Here is a 27,601-nt window from a genome sequence, read left to right as displayed (position 1 = left end):
TAGGACTAGATGGTTCATATGCGCTGTTTATTGCGGCCTTGTCATATGACTGACATTATATTATGATTAGGGGTTATATCATCACTGAAATGTAGCCTAGGCTAGTGTGCCGAGTTTATCAGAAGAGCCAGAACTGTCGAAATAAAAAGTTAATCCTTGTCCGGGTCACTTGTTTTGATGAATCAAACAGTATTTGCATTTGCGTCACATGTTTTGTTATTGACATAACGTAACAATACGTAACCATTCACCTGTTGGTGTGATGTTTTTACAGCGGATGGTGGAACCAACCATGCTTATTTTACTCTACCTGTGCGGCTTCAAGTGGCTTGTGTGCGTGCGTGTGTGGATTGCTACATCGCTGGGGCGGTACAGTGCTTTTCAAGAGGCTGAACCCGGCGGAGGTCCAGCGGCCCAATGATTGACTGAGCACAGAGCTTTGCAATCAACAGGGCTGTGTAGATCTCTCTCTCTCTCTCTCTCTCTGCTTGAGCAAGACAGTCTCTCACTCTTCGATACAGCGCTGAGAATTTCACACCAAAAAGTACAGCGCTCTCGCCCCGGACTTCTGTCTCCAGTCCAGACGCACCGTTGGGAGACATTTTGTGGACTGACTGGGAATGTCTTCCAAAACCGACGACAGTGCTTGACACAGAACCTGGGTGAAGGAAAGAATTTGTCATATTTGAAGGATCCATTCCAAAACCAGTTTTCTGATCAGCATGCAAATATATATTTTAGCCTGAGAAGTTAGATTTGCAGTTGGATGAAAATCATTTGGACTGCAGCTGCTCCGTGCGCATAAACTACAATTCATCATAACAACTCGCGCTCTATTAGAATGATGAACGTTCAGTGGAGTAACCCGGTCCAATGCATCTGCAGTGGAAAAGTCGGACAGAAACGTGTGGACTCAGAAACAGGTAACGAGCCGGTGTCCAAATGCGCTGGGCTGATCGAGTGTATGGGTGACGTGGGGTTTCTCGATAGCTCGCCGGGTTCCCCTGTTTCCCCGGTCCTCTTGAGGGGCTCCCCGAACAATCAAGGTCCGTCTCGGATAGGCCAATTTCTGATCCAACATATGGCTACCAGGGACAGGATACACAGCGCACTCAACATTGACACGGGAGACGCGATGGTGTGCAAGGTAAGCGCAAAAACTACCCATTCATTGTGCAATTCCTTTGAATTAATGACTGTTTCTGATATGTCCTGTGTTGCTCAACAGCACCAATCTCACATGATGCATATCCTGATCTTCATTAACCCTTTGGTGTCATTATACAATGTTTTAACTGAGACGAATGTGACAGTAGCCTATTTAAATAATCGGAAATCATTCATTTATCCATTATGTTCAACCAATGAATTGATGAGCAGTGGCCAATGATCCAATACCTCGTGCGCCTATTGTGCATTAAGTAATAATAAGGTAATAGCCAAATAATACGGTAATAGGTTAATAAAAAGATAATAGCCTAATAATAAGATAATAGCGTGATAATAAGATAATAGCCTAATAATAAGATAATAGCAGAAGAATAAGATATTAGCCTAATAATAAGGTAATGGCTTAATAATAAGATAGCCTATTAAGATAATAGGCTAATAATAAGGTGGCCTAATAATAAGATAATAGCAGAATAATAAGATAATAGCAGAATAATAAGATAATAGCCTAATAATAAGATTATAGCAGAATAAGATAATAGCCTTATAATAAAGTAATAGCCTAAAAATAAGGTAATAGCCTAATAATAAGGTAATAGCCTAATAATAAGATCACAGAATAAGATAGCCTACTAATAAGGTAATAGCCTAATAATAAGGTAATAGCCTAATAATAATATAATAGCCTCATAATAAGATAATAGCCTCATAATAAGATAATAGCTTAATAATAAGATACTAGCCTAATAATAAGATAATAGCTTAATAATAAGATACTAGCCTAATAATAAGGTAATAATAAGGTAATTAATAAGATACTAGCCTAATAATGAGATACTAGCCTAATAATAAGATAATAGCCTAATAATAAGGTAATAGCTTAATAAGATGCTAGCCTAATAATAAGATAATAGCCTAATAATAAGGTAATAGCTTAATAAGATACTAGCCTAATAATAAGGTAATAGCTTAATAAGATTATAGCCTAATAATAAGGTAATAGCTTAATAAGATACTAGCATAATAATAAGATAATAGCCTAATAATAAGGTAATAGCTTAATAAGATACTAGCCTAATAATAAGATAATAGCCTAATAATAAGGTAATCGCTTAATAATAAGATAATATCCAAATAATAAGGTAATAGCTTAATAATAAGATAATAGCCTAATAATAAGATAATAGCCTAATAATAAGGTAATAGCTTAATAAAATAATAGCCTAATAATAAGGTAATAGCTTAATAATAAGATACTAGCCTAATAATACGGTAATAGCTTAATAAGATAATAGCCTAATAATAAGGTAATAGCTTAATAAGATACTAGCATAATAATAAGATAATAGCCTAATAATAAGATAATAGCCTAATAATAAGGTAATAGCTTAATAAGATACTAGCCTAATAATAAGATACTCGCCTAATAATAAGGTAATAGCTTAATAATAAGATAATAGCCTAATAATAAGGTAATAGCTTAATAATAAGATAATAGCCTAATAATAAGATAATAGCCTAATAATAAGGTAATAGCTTAATAAGATACTCGCCTAATAATAAGGTAATAGCTTAATAAGATACTAGACTAATAATAAGATAATAGCCTAATAATAAGATAATAGCCTAATAATAAGATAATAGCTTAATAATAAGGTAATAGCTTAATAAGATACTAGCCTAATAATAAGATACTAGCCTAATAATAATGTAATAGCTTAATAAAATACTAGCCTAATAAAATGGTAAATGCCTACTTCACCTGGACTATCTTTTATTCAAGTTTATGTTATGTAACGGATGCCGTCACACTTCCCACCCTCTCCCCTGTCTATCAACTCCTCTCATTTGTGTTCAAGTCAGTAGACTAAGCCATGGCTGAGATATGATATGTCAACATCAGAGTGGAGATGTATAGCTGTCGTTCTCCTGTTCCAGGTGCTTAAATAAAGACCAACCTTGGTCACAGATGAGATTAAAGCCAGGTGTAGTTTGGGAGACCTGCAACCCCTAATTTTAACACATTAAATAACTGTCTCATTTTATCATTGGTGTAAATCCACTTTCTCCACCCCTTGGGGGCATAACTCTCATAAATAAGCAGAGCCCACACTGATAGCCTACAGGTTTAAATACTAAACATTTGAAATCAGTTGTTTTCAATGGATTGGATTTGTTAGACTATTATAATACGTATTGACTCACACCAATGAGGCCAAACTCTAAGCTAATACATCTGAATCCACCCTGATAGATCCCCGTCTCCTCTCTCTGTTCTCACAGGTGTTTGACATGGGTCTGTACCAGGAGAAGATCCGGGCCTACCGCATCCTGCCGGTCCACAGGAACATCAGCTGTATCCGAGACATTGTCCTAGGGGAGCGTTGGGCATACGTCTTCCTAGAGAAGGACCACGGGGACATGCACACCTTCGTTAAGAGCTGCAAGCGTTTGGACGAGGAGCGGGCGGCACAGCTCTTTCACCAGGTGGCGTCGGCCGTGTCACACTGTCACCAGCATGGCGTCGTATTAGGAGACCTGAAGCTACGCAAGTTTGTCTTCTCCAACAGGAAAAGGTAGAGAGAGACTTGAGATGACACGTGTACCGTTTTCACACAATATCCTGTCAACCCAACCCGTACCAAGCTGGGTCAGATATTGCCTTTCTTTTGACCACACTGTTTCTGCACTTACGGTGGATATGTAACCAGGCCAGCACAACATAGCTTGGCTCAGCTCGACTCGGCTCGACTCAGCTTGGCTTAGCTATGTAGCACTGAAAGGGCCCTTGATTGATGTCATTGAGATTTTTGTAGAGACACGCAGTATACGCAGCAAGACAGGGTGAGCGGAGGAGCAGGGGATAATTGATGCAATATAAGGGGTTGTACATGCTTTTGAAAGTCTTATAATGGATTATAATTGTAGAAATCTCTTGTGGACAGATTCACATGTAAACAGTGAGAATCTGTCAAGACTGTAGAATTATGTGATTGTGATCAGCAGTAGTTTCTGGTTTGGCTTTTCTTCATTGACTATTTTGATGAATCAGGATTAGGCGAAAGTGGTCCTTAAACGGGGGCAGTGATATCAAGCCCTGTGCGCAGTAGTTATTGTACTCCTGAGCGAACACTGTAGGTGTTAGGTAAAGTAGTATGAATGATACAGCTGGCCAGTTGATAGTAAAGTGGTATGAATGATACAGCTGGCCAGTTGATAGTAAAGTGGTATGAATGATACAGCTGGCCAGTTGATAGTAAAGTAGTATGAATGATACAGCCGGCCAGTTGATAGTAAAGTAGTATGAATGATACAGCTGGCCAGTTGATAGTAAAGTAGTATGAATGATACAGCTGGCCAGTTGATAGTAAAGTAGTATGAATGATACAGCTGGCTGGCCAGTTGATAGTAAAGTGGTATGAGTGATACAGCTGGCCAGTTGATAGTAAAGTAGTATGAATGATACAGCTGGCCAGTTGATAGTAAAGTAGTATGAATGATACAGCTGGCCAGTTGATAGTAAAGTAGTATGAATGATACAGCTGGCCAGTTGATAGTAAAGTAGTATGAATGATACAGCTGGCCAGTTGATAGTAAAGTAGTATGAATGATACAGCTGGCTGGCCAGTTGATAGTAAAGTAGTATGAATGATACAGCTGGCCAGTTGATAGTAAAGTAGTATGAATGATACAGCTGGCCAGTTGATAGTAAAGTAGTATGAATGATACAGCTGGCCAGTTGATAGTAAAGTAGTATGAATGATACAGCTGGCCAGTTGATAGTAAAGTAGTATGAATGATACAGCTGGCCAGTTGATAGTAGAGTAGTATGAATGATACAGCTGGCTGGCCAGTTGATGGTAAAGTAGTATGAATGATACAGCTGGCCAGTTGATAGTAAAGTAGTATGAATGATACAGCTGGCCAGTTGATAGTAAAGTAGTATGAATGATACAGCTGGCTGGCCAGTTGATAGTAAAGTAGTATGAATGATACAGCTGGCCAGTTGATAGTAAAGTAGTATGAATGATACAGCTGGCCAGTTGATAGTAAAGTAGTATGAATGATACGGCCGGCCAGTTGATAGTAAAGTAGTATGAATGATACGGCCGACCAGTTGATAGTAAAGTAGTATGAATGATACAGCTGGCCAGTTGATAGTAAAGTAGTATGAATGATACAGCTGGCCAGTTGATAGTAAAGTAGTATGAATGATACAGCTGGCCAGTTGATAGTAAAGTAGTATGAATGATACAGCTGGCCAGTTGATAGTAAAGTAGTATGAATGATACGGCCGGCCAGTTGATAGTAAAGTAGTATGAATGATACAGCTGGCCAGTTGATAGTAAAGTAGTATGAATGATACGGCCGGCCAGTTGATAGTAAAGTAGTATGAATGATACAGCTGGCCAGTTGATAGTAAAGTAGTATGAATGATACAGCTGGCCAGTTGATAGTAAAGTAGTATGAATGATACAGCTGGCTGGCCAGTTGATAGTAAAGTAGTATGAATGATACAGCTGGCTGGCCAGTTGATAGTAAAGTAGTATGAATGATACAGCTGGCCAGTTGATAGTAAAGTAGTATGAATGATACAGCTGGCCAGTTGATAGTAAAGTAGTATGAATGATACAGCTGGCCAGTTGATAGTAAAGTAGTATGAATGATACAGCTGGCTGGCCAGTTGATGGTAAAGTAGTATGAATGATACAGCCGGCCAGTTGATAGTAAAGTAGTATGAATGATACAGCCGGCCAGTTGATAGTAAAGTAGTATGAATGATACAGCTGGCCAGTTGATAGTAAAGTAGTATGAATGATACAGCTGGCTGGCCAGTTGATAGTAAAGTAGTATGAATAATACAGCTGGCCAGTTGATGGTAAAGTAGTATGAATGATACAGCCGGCCAGTTGATAGTAAAGTAGTATGAATGATACAGCTGGCCAGTTGATAGTAAAGTAGTATGAATGATACAGCTGGCCAGTTGATAGTAAAGTAGTATGAATGATACAGCTGGCTGGCCAGTTGATAGTAAAGTGGTATGAGTGATACAGCTGGCCAGTTGATAGTAAAGTAGTATGAATGATACAGCTGGCCAGTTGATAGTAAAGTAGTATGAATGATACAGCTGGCCAGTTGATAGTAAAGTAGTATGAATAATACAGCCGGCTGGCCAGTTGATAGTAAAGTAGTATGAATGATACAGCTGGCCAGTTGATAGTAAAGTAGTATGAATGATACAGCTGGCTGGCCAGTTGATAGTAAAGTAGTATGAATGATACAGCTGGCCAGTTGATAGTAAAGTAGTATGAATGATACAGCTGGCCAGTTGATAGTAAAGTAGTATGAATGATACAGCTGGCCAGTTGATAGTAAAGTAGTATGAATGATACAGCTGGCCAGTTGATGGTAAAGTAGTATGAATGATACAGCTGGCCAGTTGATAGTAAAGTAGTATGAATGATACAGCTGGCTGTCCAGTTGATAGTAAAGTAGTATGAATAATACAGCTGGCCAGTTGATGGTAAAGTAGTATGAATGATACAGCCGGCCAGTTGATAGTAAAGTAGTATGAATGATACAGCTGGCCAGTTGATAGTAAAGTAGTATGAATGATACAGCTAGGCAGTTGATAGTAAAGTAGTATGAATGATACAGCTGGCTGGCCAGTTGATAGTAAAGTGGTATGAGTGATACAGCTGGCCAGTTGATAGTAAAGTAGTATGAATGATACAGCTGGCCAGTTGATAGTAAAGTAGTATGAATGATACAGCTGGCCAGTTGATAGTAAAGTAGTATGAATGATACAGCCGGCTGGCCAGTTGATAGTAAAGTAGTATGAATGATACAGCTGGCCAGTTGATAGTAAAGTAGTATGAATGATACAGCTGGCTGGCCAGTTGATAGTAAAGTAGTATGAATGATACAGCTGGCCAGTTGATAGTAAAGTAGTATGAATGATACAGCTGGCCAGTTGATAGTAAAGTAGTATGAATGATACAGCTGGCCAGTTGATAGTAAAGTAGTATGAATGATACAGCTGGCCAGTTGATGGTAAAGTAGTATGAATGATACAGCTGGCCAGTTGATAGTAAAGTAGTATGAATGATACAGCTGGCCAGTTGATAGTAAAGTAGTATGAATGATACAGCTGGCCAGTTGATAGTAAAGTAGTATGAATGATACAGCTGGTCAGTTGATAGTAAAGTAGTATGAATGATACAGCTGGTCAGTTGATAGTAAAGTAGTATGAATTATACAGCTGGCCAGTTGATGGTAAAGTAGTATGAATGATACAGCTGGCCAGTTGATGGTAAAGTAGTATGAATGATACAGCTGGCCAGTTGATAGTAAAGTAGTATGAATGATACAGCTGGCCAGTTGATGGTAAAGTAGTATGAATGATACAGCTGGCCAGTTGATGGTAAAGTAGTATGAATGATACAGCTGGCCAGTTGATGGTAAAGTAGTATGAATGATACAGCTGGCCAGTTGATAGTAAAGTAGTATGAATGATACAGCTGGCCAGTTGATAGTAAAGTAGTATGAATGATACAGCTGGCTGGCCAGTTGATAGTAAAGTAGTATGAATGATACAGCCGGCCAGTTGATAGTAAAGTAGTATGAATGATACAGCTGGCTGGCCAGTTGATAGTAAAGTAGTATGAATGATACAGCTGGCCAGTTGATAGTAAAGTAGTATGAATGATACAGCTGGTCAGTTGATAGTAAAGTAGTATGAATGATACAGCTGGTCAGTTGATAGTAAAGTAGTATGAATTATACAGCTGGCCAGTTGATGGTAAAGTAGTATGAATGATACAGCTGGCCAGTTGATGGTAAAGTAGTATGAATGATACAGCTGGCCAGTTGATAGTAAAGTAGTATGAATGATACAGCTGGCCAGTTGATGGTAAAGTAGTATGAATGATACAGCTGGCCAGTTGATGGTAAAGTAGTATGAATGATACAGCTGGCCAGTTGATGGTAAAGTAGTATGAATGATACAGCTGGCCAGTTGATAGTAAAGTAGTATGAATGATACAGCTGGCCAGTTGATAGTAAAGTAGTATGAATGATACAGCTGGCTGGCCAGTTGATAGTAAAGTAGTATGAATGATACAGCCGGCCAGTTGATAGTAAAGTAGTATGAATGATACAGCTGGCTGGCCAGTTGATAGTAAAGTAGTATGAATGATACAGCTGGCTGGCCAGTTGATAGTAAAGTAGTATGAATGATACAGCTGGCCAGTTGATAGTAAAGTAGTATGAATGATACAGCTGGCCAGTTGATTGTAAAGTGGTATGAATGATACAGCTGGCCAGTTGATAGTAAAGTAGTATGAATGAAACAGCTGGCCAGTTGATGGTAAAGTAGTATGAATGATACAGCTGGCTGGCCAGTTGATAGTAAAGTGGTATGAGTGATACAGCTGGCCAGTTGATAGTAAAGTAGTATGAATGATACAGCTGGCCAGTTGATAGTAAAGTAGTATGAATGATACAGCTGGCTGGCCAGTTGATAGTAAAGTGGTATGAGTGATACAGCTGGCCAGTTGATAGTAAAGTAGTATGAATGATACAGCTGGCCAGTTGATAGTAAAGTAGTATGAATGATACAGCTGGCTGGCCAGTTGATAGTAAAGTAGTATGAATGATACAGCTGGCTGGCCAGTTGATAGTAAAGTAGTATGAATGACACAGCTGGCCAGTTGATAGTAAAGTAGTATGAATGATACAGCTGGCCAGTTGATGGTAAAGTAGTATGAATGATACAGCCGGCCAGTTGATAGTAAAGTGGTATGAGTGATACAGCTGGCCAGTTGATAGTAAAGTAGTATGAATGATACAGCTGGCTGGCCAGTTGATGGTAAAGTAGTATGAATGATACAGCCGGCCAGTTGATAGTAAAGTAGTATGAATGATACAGCTGGCCAGTTGATGGTAAAGTAGTATGAATGACACAGCTGGCCAGTTAATAGTAAAGTAGTATGAATGATACAGCTGGCTGGCCAGTTGATAGTAAAGTAGTATGAATGATACAGCCGGCCAGTTGATAGTAAAGTGGTATGAGTGATACAGCTGGCTGGCCAGTTGATGGTAAAGTAGTATGAATGATAGAGATGGCCAGTTGATAGTAAAGTAGTATGAATGATACGGCCGGCCAGTTGATAGTAAAGTAGTATGAATGATACAGCTGGCCAGTTGATAGTAAAGTAGTATGAATGATACAGCTGGCCAGTTGATAGTAAAGTAGTATGAATGATACAGCTGGCTGGCCAGTTGATAGTAAAGTAGTATGAATGATACAGCTGGCCAGTTGATAGTAAAGTAGTATGAATGATACAGCTGGCCAGTTGATAGTAAAGTAGTATGAATGATACAGCTGGCCAGTTGATGGTAAAGTAGTATGAATGATACAGCTGGCTGGCCAGTTGATTGTAAAGTAGTATGAATGATACGGCCGGCCAGTTGATAGTAAAGTAGTATGAATGATACAGCTGGCCAGTTGATGGTAAAGTAGTATGAATGATACAGCTGGCCAGTTGATAGTAAAGTAGTATGAATGATACAGCTGGCCAGTTGATAGTAAAGTAGTATGAATGATACAGCTGGTCAGTTGATAGTAAAGTAGTATGAATGATACAGCTGGCCAGTTGATAGTAAAGTAGTATGAATGATACAGCTGGCCAGTTGATGGTAAAGTAGTATGAATGATACAGCTGGCCAGTTGATAGTAAAGTAGTATGAATGATACAGCTGGCCAGTTGATAGTAAAGTAGTATGAATGATACAGCTGGCTGGCCAGTTGATAGTAAAGTAGTATGAATGATACAGCTGGCTGGCCAGTTGATAGTAAAGTAGTATGAATGATACAGCTGGCCAGTTGATAGTAAAGTAGTATGAATGATACAGCTGGCCAGTTGATAGTAAAGTAGTATGAATGATACAGCTGGCCAGTTGATGGTAAAGTAGTATGAATGATACAGCCGGCCAGTTGATAGTAAAGTGGTATGAGTGATACAGCTGGCCAGTTGATAGTAAAGTAGTATGAATGATACAGCTGGCTGGCCAGTTGATGGTAAAGTAGTATGAATGATACAGCCGGCCAGTTGATAGTAAAGTAGTATGAATGATACAGCTGGCCAGTTGATGGTAAAGTAGTATGAATGACACAGCTGGCCAGTTAATAGTAAAGTAGTATGAATGATACAGCTGGCTGGCCAGTTGATAGTAAAGTAGTATGAATGATACAGCCGGCCAGTTGATAGTAAAGTGGTATGAGTGATACAGCTGGCTGGCCAGTTGATGGTAAAGTAGTATGAATGATACAGATGGCCAGTTGATAGTAAAGTAGTATGAATGATACGGCCGGCCAGTTGATAGTAAAGTAGTATGAATGATACAGCTGGCCAGTTGATAGTAAAGTAGTATGAATGATACAGCTGGCCAGTTGATAGTAAAGTAGTATGAATGATACAGCTGGCTGGCCAGTTGATAGTAAAGTAGTATGAATGATACAGCTGGCTGGCCAGTTGATAGTAAAGTAGTATGAATGATACAGCTGGCCAGTTGATAGTAAAGTAGTATGAATGATACAGCTGGCCAGTTGATAGTAAAGTAGTATGAATGATACAGCTGGCTGGCCAGTTGATGGTAAAGTAGTATGAATGATACAGCTGGCCGGCCAGTTGATAGTAAAGTAGTATGAATGATACAGCCGGCCAGTTGATAGTAAAGTAGTATGAATGATACAGCTGGCCAGTTGATTGTAAAGTAGTATGAATGATACAGCTGGCTGGCCAGTTGATAGTAAAGTAGTATGAATAATACAGCTGGCCAGTTGATGGTAAAGTAGTATGAATGATACAGCCGGCCAGTTGATAGTAAAGTAGTATGAATGATACAGCTGGCCAGTTGATAGTAAAGTAGTATGAATGATACAGCTGGCCAGTTGATAGTAAAGTAGTATGAATGATACAGCTGGCTGGCCAGTTGATAGTAAAGTGGTATGAGTGATACAGCTGGCCAGTTGATAGTAAAGTAGTATGAATGATACAGCTGGCCAGTTGATAGTAAAGTAGTATGAATGATACAGCTGGCCAGTTGATAGTAAAGTAGTATGAATGATACAGCTGGCCAGTTGATAGTAAAGTAGTATGAATGATACAGCTGGCCAGTTGATAGTAAAGTAGTATGAATGATACAGCTGGCCAGTTGATGGTAAAGTAGTATGAATGATACAGCTGGCTGGCCAGTTGATTGTAAAGTAGTATGAATGATACGGCCGGCCAGTTGATAGTAAAGTAGTATGAATGATACAGCTGGCCAGTTGATGGTAAAGTAGTATGAATGATACAGCTGGCCAGTTGATAGTAAAGTAGTATGAATGATACAGCTGGCCAGTTGATAGTAAAGTAGTATGAATGATACAGCTGGTCAGTTGATAGTAAAGTAGTATGAATGATACAGCTGGCCAGTTGATAGTAAAGTAGTATGAATGATACAGCTGGCCAGTTGATGGTAAAGTAGTATGAATGATACAGCTGGCCAGTTGATAGTAAAGTAGTATGAATGATACAGCTGGCCAGTTGATAGTAAAGTAGTATGAATGATACAGCTGGCCAGTTGATGGTAAAGTAGTATGAATGATACAGCCGGCCAGTTGATAGTAAAGTGGTATGAGTGATACAGCTGGCCAGTTGATAGTAAAGTAGTATGAATGATACAGCTGGCTGGCCAGTTGATGGTAAAGTAGTATGAATGATACAGCCGGCCAGTTGATAGTAAAGTAGTATGAATGATACAGCTGGCCAGTTGATGGTAAAGTAGTATGAATGACACAGCTGGCCAGTTAATAGTAAAGTAGTATGAATGATACAGCTGGCTGGCCAGTTGATAGTAAAGTAGTATGAATGATACAGCCGGCCAGTTGATAGTAAAGTGGTATGAGTGATACAGCTGGCTGGCCAGTTGATGGTAAAGTAGTATGAATGATACAGATGGCCAGTTGATAGTAAAGTAGTATGAATGATACGGCCGGCCAGTTGATAGTAAAGTAGTATGAATGATACAGCTGGCCAGTTGATAGTAAAGTAGTATGAATGATACAGCTGGCCAGTTGATAGTAAAGTAGTATGAATGATACAGCTGGCTGGCCAGTTGATAGTAAAGTAGTATGAATGATACAGCTGGCTGGCCAGTTGATAGTAAAGTAGTATGAATGATACAGCTGGCCAGTTGATAGTAAAGTAGTATGAATGATACAGCTGGCCAGTTGATAGTAAAGTAGTATGAATGATACAGCTGGCTGGCCAGTTGATGGTAAAGTAGTATGAATGATACAGCTGGCCGGCCAGTTGATAGTAAAGTAGTATGAATGATACAGCCGGCCAGTTGATAGTAAAGTAGTATGAATGATACAGCTGGCCAGTTGATTGTAAAGTAGTATGAATGATACAGCTGGCTGGCCAGTTGATAGTAAAGTAGTATGAATAATACAGCTGGCCAGTTGATGGTAAAGTAGTATGAATGATACAGCCGGCCAGTTGATAGTAAAGTAGTATGAATGATACAGCTGGCCAGTTGATAGTAAAGTAGTATGAATGATACAGCTGGCCAGTTGATAGTAAAGTAGTATGAATGATACAGCTGGCTGGCCAGTTGATAGTAAAGTGGTATGAGTGATACAGCTGGCCAGTTGATAGTAAAGTAGTATGAATGATACAGCTGGCCAGTTGATAGTAAAGTAGTATGAATGATACAGCTGGCCAGTTGATAGTAAAGTAGTATGAATGATACAGCTGGCCAGTTGATAGTAAAGTAGTATGAATGATACAGCTGGCCAGTTGATAGTAAAGTAGTATGAATGATACAGCTGGCCAGTTGATGGTAAAGTAGTATGAATGATACAGCTGGCTGGCCAGTTGATTGTAAAGTAGTATGAATGATACGGCCGGCCAGTTGATAGTAAAGTAGTATGAATGATACAGCTGGCCAGTTGATGGTAAAGTAGTATGAATGATACAGCTGGCCAGTTGATAGTAAAGTAGTATGAATGATACAGCTGGCCAGTTGATAGTAAAGTAGTATGAATGATACAGCTGGTCAGTTGATAGTAAAGTAGTATGAATGATACAGCTGGCCAGTTGATAGTAAAGTAGTATGAATGATACAGCTGGCCAGTTGATGGTAAAGTAGTATGAATGATACAGCTGGCCAGTTGATAGTAAAGTAGTATGAATGATACAGCTGGCCAGTTGATGGTAAAGTAGCATGAATGATACAGCTGGCTGTTCAGTTGATAGTAAAGTACTATGAATGATACAGCCGGCCAGTTGATAGTAAAGTAGTATGAATGATACAGCCGGCCAGTTGATAGTAAAGTAGTATGAATGATACAGCTGGCTGGCCAGTTGATGGTAAAGTAGTATGAATGATACAGCTGGCTGGCCAGTTGATAGTAAAGTAGTATGAATGATACAGCTGGCCAGTTGATAGTAAAGTGGTATGAATGATACAGCTGGCCAGTTGATAGTAAAGTAGTATGAATGATACAGCTGGCCAGTTGATTGTAAAGTGGTATGAATGATACAGCTGGCCAGTTGATAGTAAAGTAGTATGAATGAAACAGCTGGCCAGTTGATGGTAAAGTAGTATGAATGATACAGCTGGCTGGCCAGTTGATAGTAAAGTGGTATGAGTGATACAGCTGGCCAGTTGATAGTAAAGTAGTATGAATGATACAGCTGGCCAGTTGATAGTAAAGTAGTATGAATGATACAGCTGGCTGGCCAGTTGATAGTAAAGTGGTATGAGTGATACAGCTGGCCAGTTGATAGTAAAGTAGTATGAATGATACAGCTGGCCAGTTGATAGTAAAGTAGTATGAATGATACAGCTGGCCAGTTGATGGTAAAGTAGTATGAATGATACAGCCGGCCAGTTGATAGTAAAGTGGTATGAGTGATACAGCTGGCCAGTTGATAGTAAAGTAGTATGAATGATACAGCTGGCTGGCCAGTTGATAGTAAAGTAGTGTGAATGATACAGCTGGCCAGTTGATGGTAAAGTAGTATGAATGATACAGCCGGCCAGTTGATAGTAAAGTAGTATGAATGATACAGCCGGCCAGTTGATAGTAAAGTAGTATGAATAATACAGCTGGCCAGTTGATAGTAAAGTAGCATGAATGATACAGCTGGCTGGCCAGTTGATGGTAAAGTAGTATGAATGATACAGCCGGCCAGTTGATAGTAAAGTAGTATGAATGATACAGCTGGTCAGTTGATGGTAAAGTAGTATGAATGACACAGCTGGCCAGTTAATAGTAAAGTAGTATGAATGATACAGCTGGCTGGCCAGTTGATAGTAAAGTAGTATGAATGATACAGCCGGCCAGTTGATAGTAAAGTGGTATGAGTGATACAGCTGGCTGGCCAGTTGATGGTAAAGTAGTATGAATGATACAGATGGCCAGTTGATAGTAAAGTAGTGTGAATGATACAGCTGGCCAGTTGATAGTAAAGTAGTATGAATGATACAGCTGGCCAGTTGATAGTAAAGTAGTATGAATGATACGGCCGGCCAGTTGATAGTAAAGTAGTATGAATGATACAGCCGGCCAGTTGATAGTAAAGTAGTATGAATGATACAGCTGGCCAGCCAACTGTATAAAACCTTCCCTTTGCCATAGCCAGTTGGCAAGCATGCAAAACAATTCCCTTTGCCAGTCAAATTTTTTAAGCGCAACTGTTGCAGTGGCTTAAATACTGGTATGGAATGGACACTGCTACGATTTTAAATAACTGTGTTGAAAACATCCTCACTGACATTGTCCATGTTGACTGCTTCATGCACGTCCCACCGGATCATGAACACGGGAGGCAGGTAGTCCCGCGGTACCTTTTGTGACTAGGGGGCAGTATTTTCATTTTTCGTAAAATAACGCTCCCGTAGTAAACGGGATATTTTGTCAGGACAAGAAGCTAGAATATGCATATAATTGTCAGATTAGGATAGAAAACACTCTAAAGTTTCCAAAACTGTAAAAAATATTGTCTGTGAGTATAACAGAACTGATATTGTAGGCGAAAGCCTGAGAAAAATCCAATCCGGAAGTGACTAATCTTTTGAAAGCTCTGCGTTCCAATGCGTCCCTATTGAGCAGTGAATGGGCTATCAACCAGATTACTCTTTCTCCATATTCCCCAAGGTGTCTACAGCATTGTGACGTAGTTTTACGCATTTATGTAGAAGAATACCCGTAAGCGGCTACATTGCGCAACTGGTCACCTGATGGCTCTCAGAGTGATTCTCGCGTAAAATACAGACGTAGACATTATTCCAATCGGTCCTACTGAAAAAACAATTGTCACTGTGATAGGTGGATATATTATTGAATAGATATTTGAAAAACACCTTGAGGATTGATTATAAACAAAGTTTGCCATGTTTCTGTCGATATTATGGAGCTAATTTGGAATATTTTTCGGAGTTTTCGTGACTGCAATTTCCGGGCGATTTCTCAGCCAAACATGAAGAACAAACGGAGCTATTTTGCCAACAAAAATAATATTTTTGGAAAAAAGGAACATTGGCTATCTAACTGGGAGTCTCGTGAGTGAAAACATCCGAAGCTCATCAAAGGTAAACAATTTAATTTGATTGCTTTTCTGATTTCCGTGACCAAGTTACCTACTTCTAGCTGGACAAAATGCTATGCTATGCTATCGATAAACTTACACAAACGCTTGTCTAGCTTTGGCTGTAAAGCATATTGAAAATCTGAGATGACAGGGTGATTAACAAAAGGCTAAGCTGTGTCTCAATATATTTCACTTGTGATTTTCATGAATAGGAATATTTTCTAGTAATATTTATGTCCGTTGCGTTATGCTAATTAGTGTCAGTCTATGATTATGCTCCCGCACCCGTCGGCCAGTAACCGAAAGGTCGCTGGTTTGAATCCCAGATCCGACGAGATGAAAAATCTGCCGATGTGCCCTTGAGCAAAAGGCACTTAACCCTAATTGCTCCTGTAAGTCACTCTGGATAAGAGCGTCTGCTAAGAGACTAGAATGTAAAAATGTAAATTAGCGGAAGGGAGGGCTTCTTCTTCTATGGTATGTTGTCGATCACACATTTTAATATGCGGGATGGGAGGGAGGGGCCAAGAGTTTCTTCATAGACTGTCTAAACCCAGAGGAGCAACATGGTGAGACTTCAGGGAACGCTTACGAAACAGATGAGCAACATGGTGAGACTTCAGGGAACGCTTACGAAACAGAGCAGCATCATGGTGAGACTTCAGGGAACGCTTACGAAACAGAGGAGCAACATGGTGAGACTTCAGGGAACGCTCACGAAACAGAGGAGCAACATGGTGAGACTTCAGGGAACGCTTACGAAACAGATGAGCAACATGGTGAGACTTCAGGGAACGCTTACGAAACAGAGCAGCATCATGGTGAGACTTCAGTGAACGCTTACGAAACAGAGGAGCAACATGGTGAGACTTCAGGGAACGCTTACGAAACAGAGCAGCATCATGGTGAGACTTCAGGGAACGCTTACGAAACAGAGGAGCAACATGATGAGACTTCAGGGAACGCTTACGAAACAGAAGAGCAACATGGTGAGACTTCAGGGAACGCTTACGAAACAACATGGTGAGACTTCAGGGAACGCTTATGAAACAGAGGAGCAACATAGTGAGACTTCAGGGAACGCTTGCGAAACAGAGGAGCAACATGATGAGACTTCAGGGAACGCTTACGAAACAGAGGAGCAACATGGTGAGACTTCAGGTAACGCTTACAAAACAGATGAGCAACATGGTGAGACTTCAGGGAACGCTTACGAAACAGAGCAGCATCATGGTGAGACTTCAGGGAACGCTTACGAAACAGAGGAGCAACATGGTGAGACTTCAGGGAACGCTTACGAAACAGAGCAGCATCATGGTGAGACTTCAGGGAACGCTTACGGAACAGAGGAGCAACATGATGAGACTTCAGGGAACGCTTACGAAACAGAGGAGCAACATGGTGAGACTTCAGGGAACGCTTACGAAACAGAGGAGCAACATGGTGAGACTTCAGGGAACGCTTACGAAACAGAAGAGCAACATGGTGAGACTTCAGGGAACGCTTACGAAACAACATGGTGAGACTTCAGGGAACGCTTACGAAACAGAGGAGCAACATAGTGAGACTTCAGGGAACGCTTGCGAAACAGAGGAGCAACATGGTGAGACTTCAGGGAACGCTTACGAAACAGAGGAGCAACATGGTGAGACTTTAGGGAACGCTTACGAAACAGAAGAGCAACATGGTGAGACTTCAGGGAACGCTTACGAAACAACATGGTGAGACTTCAGGGAACGCTTACGAAACAGAGGAGCAACATAGTGAGACTTCAGGGAACGCTTGCGAAACAGAGGAGCAACATGATGAGACTTCAGGGAACGCTTACGAAACAGAGGAGCAACATGGTGAGACTTCAGGGAACGCTTACGAAACAGAGGAGCAACATAGTGAGACTTCAGGGAACGCTTACGAAACAGAGGAGCAACATGGTGAGACTTCAGGGAACGCTTACGAAACAGAGGAGCAACATGGTGAGACTTCAGGGAACGCTTACGAAACAGAGGAGCAACATGGTGAGACTTCAGGGAACGCTTACGAAACAGAGGAGCAACATGGTGAGACTTCAGGGAACGCTTACGAAACAGAGGAGCAACATGGTGAGACTTCAGGGAACGCTTACGAAACAGAGGAGCAACATAGTGAGACTTCAGGGAACGCTTACGAAACAGAGGAGCAACATGGTGAGACTTCAGGGAACACTTACGAAACAGAGGTGCAACATGATGAGACTTCAGGGAACACTTACGAAACAGAGGAGCAACATGGTGAGACTTCAGGGAACGCTTACGAAACAGAGGAGCAACATAGTGAGACTTCAGGGAACGCTTACGAAACAGAGGAGCAACATGGTGAGACTTCAGGGAACACTTACGAAACAGAGGTGCAACATGATGAGACTTCAGGGAACGCTTACGAAACAGAGGAGCAACATGATGAGACTTCAGGGAACACTTACGAAACAGAGGAGCAACATGGTGAGACTTCAGGGAACGCTTACGAAACAGAGGAGCAACATGGTGAGACTTCAGGGAACACTTACGAAACAGAGGAGCAACATGGTGAGACTTCAGGGAACGCTTACGAAACAGAGGAGCAACATGGTGAGACTTCAGGGAACGCTTACGAAACAGAGGATCAACATGGTGAGACTTCAGAGAACGCTTACGAAACAGAGGAGCAACATGGTGAGACTTCAGGGAACGCTTACGAAACAGAGGAGCAACATGGTGAGACTTCAGGGAACGCTTACGAAACAGAGGAGCAACATGGTGAGACTTCAGGGAACACTTACGAAACAGAGGAGCAACATGATGAGACTTCAGGGAACACTTACGAAACAGAGGAGCAACATGGTGAGACTTCAGGGAACACTTACGAAACAGAGGAGCAACATGATGAGACTTCAGGGAACGCTTACGAAACAGAGGAGCAACATGATGAGACTTCAGGGAACACTTACGAAACAGAGGAGCAACATGGTGAGACTTCAGGGAACGCTCACGAAACAGAGGAGCAACATGGTGTGACTTCAGGGAACACTTACGAAACAGAGGAGCAACATGGTGAGACTTCAGGGAACACTTACGAAACAGAGGAGCAACATGATGAGACTTCAGGGAACACTTACGAAACAGAGGAGCAACATGGTGAGACTTCAGGGAACACTTACGAAACAGAGGAGCAACATGATGAGACTTCAGGGAACACTTACGAAACAGAGGAGCAACATGGTGAGACTTCAGGGAACACTTACGAAACAGAGGAGCAACATGGTGAGACTTCAGGGAACACTTACGAAACAGAGGAGCAACATGGTGAGACTTCAGGGAACACTTACGAAACAGAGGAGCAACATGGTGAGACTTCAGGGAACACTTACGAAACAGAGGAGCAACATAATGAGACTTCAGGGAACGCTTACGAAACAGAGGAGCAACATGATGAGACTTCAGGGAACACTTACAAAACAGAGGAGCAACATGGTGAGACTTCAGGGAACGCTTACGAAACAGAGGAGCAACATGGTGAGACTTCAGGGAACGCTTACGAAACAGAGGAGCAACATGATGAGACTTCAGGGAACGCTTACGAAACAGAGGAGCAACATGGTGAGACTTCAGGGAACACTTACGAAACAGAGGAGCAACATGATGAGACTTCAGGGAACACTTACGAAACAGAGGAGCAACATGGTGAGACTTCAGGGAACACTTACGAAACAGAGGAGCAACATGGTGAGACTTCAGGGAACACTTACGAAACAGAGGAGCAACATGATGAGACTTCAGGGAACGCTTACGAAACAGAAGAGCAACATGGTGAGACTTCAGGGAACACTTACGAAACAGAGGAGCAACATGGTGAGACTTCAGGGAACACTTACGAAACAGAGGTGCAACATGATGAGACTTCAGGGAACGCTTACGAAACAGAGGAGCAACATGGTGAGACTTCAGGGAACGCTTACGGAACAGAGGAGCAACATGGTGAGACTTCAGGGAACGCTTACGAAACAGAGGAGCAACATGGTGAGACTTCAGGGAACACTTACGAAACAGAGGAGCAACATGATGAGACTTCAGGGAACGCTTACGAAACAGAAGAGCAACATGGTGAGACTTCAGGGAACACTTACGAAACAGAGGAGCAACATGATGAGACTTCAGGGAACACTTACGAAACAGAGGAGCAACATGGTGAGACTTCAGGGAACACTTACGAAACAGAGGAGCAACATGGTGAGACTTCAGGGAACACTTACGAAACAGAGGAGCAACATGGTGAGACTTCAGGGAACACTTACGAAACAGACCAAACAGACCAGGCCGGGGGTTTGGGATTTGACAAGTCAATGAGAGAAGGAAAACATTATATCCTTCGTTTTCTTCACATCTAAAGGCACAACCTAGATTTGAGCTAAAGTCTTCAGTAGTTGAACATGTTACTACTCCAACCTTGTGAAACTGACAAACTGACACGTTATTTACATTTTTCGACGTAAACAACTCTATAATGAAGGAGTTCCTTTGATTTGACGGCCTGCACATGCTCAGTTCGGAGCGCTATGACCTTTAGACCCGATGATGTGTTTCTACGCATAAGCTCAAGTGTGATGGGGGATTTCTATTGGAGAGGCAGTCTATCTTCATACTCTACCGTCTTTGGTTTCCTTCTGCAAGGGAGGAGACTTCGATTCCTTCATACACGATTTCACAACACATTCCCCACAGAAGTTAAACGGGAAGAGACATATTTGTGATAATTTATTAACTGCAAGCATTTAAGTAAAGTGTTACCCAACTCTGAACCTTAGACGAATGAGGATGCAGACTTTGGTTTCACGGTGTAATTCGGGTTATTGGCCAAATAAAATGTTTATTGTTTTTCACGGTCACCTATTCACAGTACTGTTTTCTACTACACTCAAAATTCCTTCATATCAATCAGAGTTTACTGGTAAAATGCTATTACCACCTCCTCCCCCTCCACCATTTCAGAGAGCCTCAATGTCTTCCTATAGGACACCTCCTCCCCTCCCCCGCTACAGACAGCCTCAATGTCTTCCTATAGGACACCTCCTCCCCCTCCCCCGCTACAGACAGCCTCAATGTCTTCCTATAGGACACCTCCTCCCCCTACAGACAACCTCAATGTCTTCCTATAGGACACCTCCTCCCCCTCCCCTGCTACAGACAGCCTCAATGTCTTCCTATAGGACACCTCCTCCCCCTCCCCCGCCACAGACAGCCTCAATGTCTTCCTATAGGACACCTCCTCCCCCTACAGACAACCTCAATGTCTTCCTATAGGACACCTCCTCCCCCTACAGACAACCTCAATGTCTTCCTATAGGACACCTCCTCCCCCTCTTCCCCCTACAGACAACCTCAATGTCTTCATATAGGACACATCCTCCCCTTCCTCCCCCTACAGACAGCCTCAATGTCTTCCTATAGAACACCAACTCCCCCTCCACCGCTACAGACAGCCTCAATGTCTTCCTATAGGACACCTCCTCCCCCTACAGACAGCCTCAATGTCTTCCTATAGAACACCAACTCCCCCTACAGACAACCTCAATGTCTTCCTATAGGACACCTCCTCCCCCTACAGACAACCTCAATGTCTTCCTATAGGACACCTCCTCCCCCTCTTCCCCCTACAGACAACCTCAATGTCTTCATATAGGACACATCCTCCCCTTCCTCCCCCTACAGACAGCCTCAATGTCTTCCTATAGAACACCAACTCCCCCTCCACCGCTACAGACAGCCTCAATGTCTTCCTATAGGACACCTCCTCCCCCTACTGACAGCCTCAATGTCTTCCTATAGAACACCAACTCCCCCTACAGACAGCCTCAATGTCTTCCTATAGAACACCAACTCCCCCCTACAGACAGCCTCAATGTCTTCCTATAGGACACCTCCTCCCCCTCCACCACTACAGAGAGCCTCAATGTCTTCCTATAGGACACCTCCTCCCCCTCCCCCGCTACAGACAGCCTCAATGTCTTCCTATAGGACACCTCCTCCCCCTCCCCCGCTACAGACAGCCTCAATGTCTTCCTATAGGACACCTCCTCCCCCTACAGACAACCTCAATGTCTTCCTATAGGACACCTCCTCCCCCTACAGACAACCTCAATGTCTTCCTATAGGACACCTCCTCCCCCTCTTCCCCCTACAGACAACCTCAATGTCTTCATATAGGACACATCCTCCCCTTCCTCCCCCTACAGACAGCCTCAATGTCTTCCTATAGAACACCAACTCCCCCTACAGACAGCCTCAATGTCTTCCTATAGAACACCAACTCCCCCTCCACCGCTACAGACAACCTCAATGTCTTCCTATAGGACACCTCCTCCCCCTACAGACAGCCTCAATGTCTTCCTATAGAACACCAACTCCCCCTACAGACAGCCTCAATGTCTTCCTATAGAACACCAACTCCCCCTCCACCGCTACAGACAGCCTCAATGTCTTCCTATAGAACACCAACTCCCCCTACAGACAGCCTCAATGTCTTCCTATAGAACACCTCCTCCCCCCTACAGACAGACTCAATGTCTTCCTATAGGACACCTCCTCCCCCTCTTCCCCCTACAGACAACCTCAATGTCTTCATATAGGACACATCCTCCCCCTCCTCCCCCCTACAGACAGCCTCAATGTCTTCCTGTAGAACACCTCCTCCCCCCTACAGACAGACTCAATGTCTTCCTGTAGAACACCTCCTCCCCCTCCTCCCCCCTACAGACAGCCTCAATGTCTTCCTATAGGACACCTCCTCCCCATCCCCCTACAGACAGCCTCAATGTCTTCCTGTAGAACACCTCCTCCCCCCTACAGACAGCCTCAATGTCTTCCTGTAGAACACCTCCTCCCCCCTACAGACAGCCTCAATGTCTTCCTGTAGAACACCTCCTCCCCTTCCTCCCCCCTACAGACAGCCGCAATGTCTTCCTATAGGACACCTCCTCCCCATCCCCCTACAGACAGCCTCAATGTCTTCCTGTAGAACACCTCCTCCCCCTCCTCCCCCCTACAGACAGCCTCAATGTCTTCCTGTAGAACACCTCCCCCCCTACAGACAGCCTCAATGTCTTCCTGTAGAACACCTCCTCCCCCTACAGACAGCCTCAATGTCTTCCTGTAGAACACCTCCTCCCCCTCCTCCCCCCTACAGACAGCCTCAATGTCTTCCTGTAGAACACCTCCCCCCTACAGACAGCCTCAATGTCTTCCTGTAGAACACCTCCTCCCCCTCCCCCCCCCTACAGACAGCCTTTAATGTCTTCCTGTATAACACCTCCCCCCCTACAGACAGCCTCAATGTCTTCCTGTAGAACACCTCCTCGCCCTCCTCCCCCTACAGACAGCCTCAATGTCTTCCTGTAGAACACCTCCTCCCCCTCCTCCCCCCTACAGACAGCCTCAATGTCTTCCTGTAGAACACCTCCTCCCCTTCCTCCCCCCTACAGACAGCCTCAAGGTCTTCCTGTAGAACACCTCCTCTCCCTCCTCCCCCCTACAGACAGCCTCAATGTCTTCCTTTAGAACACCTCCTCCCCTTCCTCCCCCCTACAGACAGCCTCAATGTCTTCCTGTAGAACACCTCCTCCCCCTCCTCCCCCCTACAGACAGCCTCAATGTCTTCCTGTAGAACACCTCCTCCCCCTACAGACAGCCGCAATGTCTTCATGTATAACACCTCCCCCCCTACAGACAGCCTCAATGTCTTCCTGTAGAACACCTCCTCGCCCTCCTCCCCCTACAGACAGCCTCAATGTCTTCCTGTAGAACACCTCCTCCCCCTCCTCCCCCCTACAGACAGCCTCAATGTCTTCCTGTAGAACACCTCCTCCCCTTCCTCCCCCCTACAGACAGCCTCAATGTCTTCCTGTAGAACACCTCCTCTCCCTCCTCCCCCCTACAGACAGCCTCAATGTCTTCCTTTAGAACACCTCCTCCCCTTCCTCCCCCCTACAGACAGCCTCAATGTCTTCCTGTAGAACACCTCCTCCCCCTCCTCCCCCCTACAGACAGCCTCAATGTCTTCCTGTAGAACACCTCCTCCCCCCTACAGACAGCCGCAATGTCTTCATGTAGAACACCTCCTCCCCCTACAGACAGCCGCAATGTCTTCCTATAGGACACCTCCTCCCCATCCCCCTACAGACAGCCTCAATGTCTTCCTGTAGAACACCTCCTCCCCCTCCTCCCCCCTACAGACAGCCTCAATGTCTTCCTGTAGAACACCTCCCCCCCTACAGACAGCCTCAATGTCTTCCTGTAGAACACCTCCTCCCCCTACAGACAGCCTCAATGTCTTCCTGTAGAACACCTCCCCCCCTACAGACAGCCTCAATGTCTTCCTGTAGAACACCTCCTCCCCCCTACAGACAGCCTCAATGTCTTCCTGTAGAACACCCTCCCCCCTACAGACAGCCTCAATGTCTTCCTGTAGAACACCCTCCCCCCTACAGACAGCCTCAATGTCTTCCTGTAGAACACCTCCTCCCCCTACAGACAACCTCAATGTCTTCCTGTAGAACACCTCCTCCCCCCTACAGACAGCCTCAATGTCTTCCTGTAGAACACCCTCCCCCTACAGACAGCCTCAATGTCTTCCTGTAGAACACCTCCTCCCCCCTACAGACAGCCGCAATGTCTTCATGTAGAACACCTCCTCCCCCTACAGACAGCCGCAATGTCTTCCTATAGGACACCTCCTCCCCATCCCCCTACAGACAGCCTCAATGTCTTCCTGTAGAACACCTCCTCCCCCTCCTCCCCCCTACAGACAGCCTCAATGTCTTCCTGTAGAACACCTCCCCCCCTACAGACAGCCTCAATGTCTTCCTGTAGAACACCTCCTCCCCCTACAGACAGCCTCAATGTCTTCCTGTAGAACACCTCCCCCCCTACAGACAGCCTCAATGTCTTCCTGTAGAACACCTCCTCCCCCCTACAGACAGCCTCAATGTCTTCCTGTAGAACACCCTCCCCCCTACAGACAGCCTCAATGTCTTCCTGTAGAACACCCTCCCCCTACAGACAGCCTCAATGTCTTCCTGTAGAACACCTCCTCCCCCTACAGACAACCTCAATGTCTTCCTGTAGAACACCTCCTCCCCCCTACAGACAGCCTCAATGTCTTCCTGTAGAACACCCTCCCCCTACAGACAGCCTCAATGTCTTCCTGTTGAACACCTCCTTTTCCCATAGTCCTCTATTACCACCTCCTTTTCCCATAGTCCTCTATTACCACCTCCTTTTCCCATAGTCCTCTATTACCACCTCCTTTTCCCATAGTCCTCTATTACCACCTCCTTTTCCCATAGTCCTCTATTACCACCTCATTTTCCCATAGTCCTCTATTACCACCTCCTTTTCCCATAGTCCTCTATTACCACCTCCTTTTCCTATAGTCCTCTATTACCACCTCCTTTTCCTATAGTCCTATATTACCACCTCCTTTTCCCATAGTCCTCTATTACCACCTCCTTTTCCCATAGTCCTCTATTACCACCTCCTTTTCCTATAGTCCTCTCCACTCTTAAGATAACTGTTCCATGCAAAGTTTCAACAGCAACACTTCCTTCCCAGCAACCTGTGACCTTTAAAATCAAGGGCAAAGTGAATAAAGATTAAGGACCCTGAGTCTCTCTGATAGCAATATGGCTGCAAAGGGTCACTCCACTGCACTGAGGAGGGAGGGTAGGAGGGAGGGAGGCGCTCAGACAAAGTTGGAGATCATAAACCGATACTTTTTTTATATAGCCAGCCTCACACAGAGATAATTTTAGCTAGCTAGATGTTGACGTGGGTGGCTGACATAGCAACACTCCGCTTCCAGGTCAGATACATAGACACACACCAGGCAGGCAGACACACCAGACATTTGACCTAGATGACAGCTTGACCTGCCAGAGGAGAGGAGAGAGGGGAGGAGAGAGAAGGGGAGGGGGAGAGGAGAGAAGGGGAGGGGGGAGAGGAGAGAAGGGGAGGGGGAGAGGAGAGAAGGGGAGGGGGAGAGGAGAGAAGGGGAGGGGGGAGAGGAGAGAAGGGGAGGGGGAGAGGAGAGAAGGGGAGGGGGGAGAGGAGAGAAGGGGAGGGGGGAGAGGAGAGAAGGGGAGGGGGAGAGGAGAGAAGGGGAGGGGGGAGAGGAGAGAAGGGGAGGGGGGAGAGAAGGGGAGGGTGAGAGGAGGGGGGGGGGGGGGAACACAAGCATTTCGCTACACCAGCAGTAAGTAACATCTGCTAAACACGTGTATGTGACCAATAAAATTTGCTTTGATGCCCTGAAGGATTTCCTAATATTTTGTGCACTCAATGTTTATAGTGCACTACTTTTGACCAGAGCCCTACAGGCCCTGTGTAGGGAATAGGGCTCCATTTGGGACACATCCCATCCAGTCTCCGATCATTAGCTTGTCCTCTCCAGACTCTGTTAAGGGACACCCCCCAACAAATAAACCCATGGACTTAAGCTCTGCTATTAATATGGCTGTAGCACAGTGAGTGAATGGGTGTTTGATTGGATGTGTCTGGCTGTGAGGTGATACTGTAGTACATCAATGTGTGTTGTCCTGTCTCTAATGACCAAAACGTGCTGTGTTGTCCTGTCTCTAATGACCAAAACGTGCTGTGTTGTCCTGTCTCTAATGACCAAAACGTGCTGTGTTGTCCTGTCTCTAATGACCAAAACGTGCTGTGTTGTCCTGTCTCTAATGACCAAAACGTGCTGTGTTGTCCTGTCTCTAATGACCAAAACGTGCTGTGTAGTCCTGTCTCTAATGACCAAAACGTGCTGTGTTGTCCTATCTCTAATGACCAAAACGTGCTGTGTTGTCCTGTCTCTAATGACCAAAACGTGCTGTGTTGTCCTATCTCTAATGACCAAAACGTGCTGTGTTGTCCTGTCTCTAATAACCAAACCGTGCTGTGTTGTCCTGTCTCTAATAACCAAACCATGCTGTGTTGTCTTTAGGCATGATGGTATGGTTTAGTAATTTGCCCTTCATAGAATCAGAAATATCTTCTGATTTAAAAATAAGCAAAATAAACAACCAAATGTTGATCAAATCTGCAACTCTTTCATAAACCGCTATACAAAATGTCCCCACTTGGTCTGCTTATTGCTGTATTCTCTCGTGAACAGATTTTTAAGGGAGTGGAGCCTCTTGCTTTGCCTCTTCCTCTCTGCTAATAACCCATGCTCTTTGTTGTCCTGTAGGACCCATGTGAAGCTGGAAGGCCTGGAGGACTGCAAGGTTCTAGAAGGAGAAGACGACTCCATGTCAGACACCCACGGCTGCCCAGCCTACGTCAGCCCAGAGATCCTGAACGGCTCCAGCTCCTACTCCGGGAAGCAGGCGGACATCTGGTCCCTAGGGGTGATGCTCTACACTATGCTGGTGGGACGCTACCCTTTCCACGACCCAGACCGAGCTACCCTCTTCTCCAAGATCCGGTGGGGCCAGTGCTGCCTTCCCGAGGGCCTCTCTCCCCGGGCCAAGTGTCTGCTGCGCTCCCTGCTGAGGAAAGAACCATGGGACAGACTGACCGCCGCCGAGGTGCTTATCCATCCGTGGTTCCACACCACCACCGCCAACATACAGGAAACAGGTGTCAGTGAACAGGAAGTGGATTGGTCGGAACAGACAGTGCCTTCCTGTGACACGGAAGAGGAGGATGATCTGTTCTGTTGATCGATGGGATGAATCACTGTGACTCACTCAACCTCTCGAGTGGAATCGGACCAAAAATATG

The 27,601-nt window shown here is 43.9% G+C and overlaps 1 protein-coding gene across 1 annotated transcript; it reads left to right on the top strand.

Annotated features, from left to right (window-relative positions):
- The first annotated feature begins 75 nt into the window (after positions 1 to 75).
- Positions 76 to 27,601, top strand: trib1 (tribbles pseudokinase 1). The gene is made up of 3 exons (XM_036971733.2): positions 76 to 1,147; positions 3,454 to 3,746; positions 27,066 to 27,601. Exons 1-3 carry the CDS (start codon positions 842 to 844, stop codon positions 27,538 to 27,540), a joined length of 1,074 nt encoding a protein of 357 aa, XP_036827628.2. The 5' UTR covers positions 76 to 841; the 3' UTR covers positions 27,541 to 27,601.

Source organism: Oncorhynchus mykiss, chromosome 30 (genome assembly GCF_057628025.1).
Source record: "Oncorhynchus mykiss isolate SJ-2025 chromosome 30, ASM5762802v1, whole genome shotgun sequence".
NCBI lineage: Eukaryota > Metazoa > Chordata > Actinopteri > Salmoniformes > Salmonidae > Oncorhynchus > Oncorhynchus mykiss.
This window is presented reverse-complemented; position numbering and strand designations above follow the sequence as displayed.

What these genes read in the sequence shown, in the direction of transcription:
- trib1 (XM_036971733.2), top strand. Translation starts at nt 842, where the DNA reads ATGATGAACGTTCAGTGGAGTAACCCGGTCCAATGCATCTGCAGTGGA. An exon ending in GAGACGCGATGGTGTGCAAG is followed by an intron (nt 1,148 to 3,453) that starts GTAAGCGCAAAA and finishes CTGTTCTCACAG; the next exon opens with GTGTTTGACATGGGTCTGTA. An exon ending in GTCTTCTCCAACAGGAAAAG is followed by an intron (nt 3,747 to 27,065) that starts GTAGAGAGAGAC and finishes GTTGTCCTGTAG; the next exon opens with GACCCATGTGAAGCTGGAAG.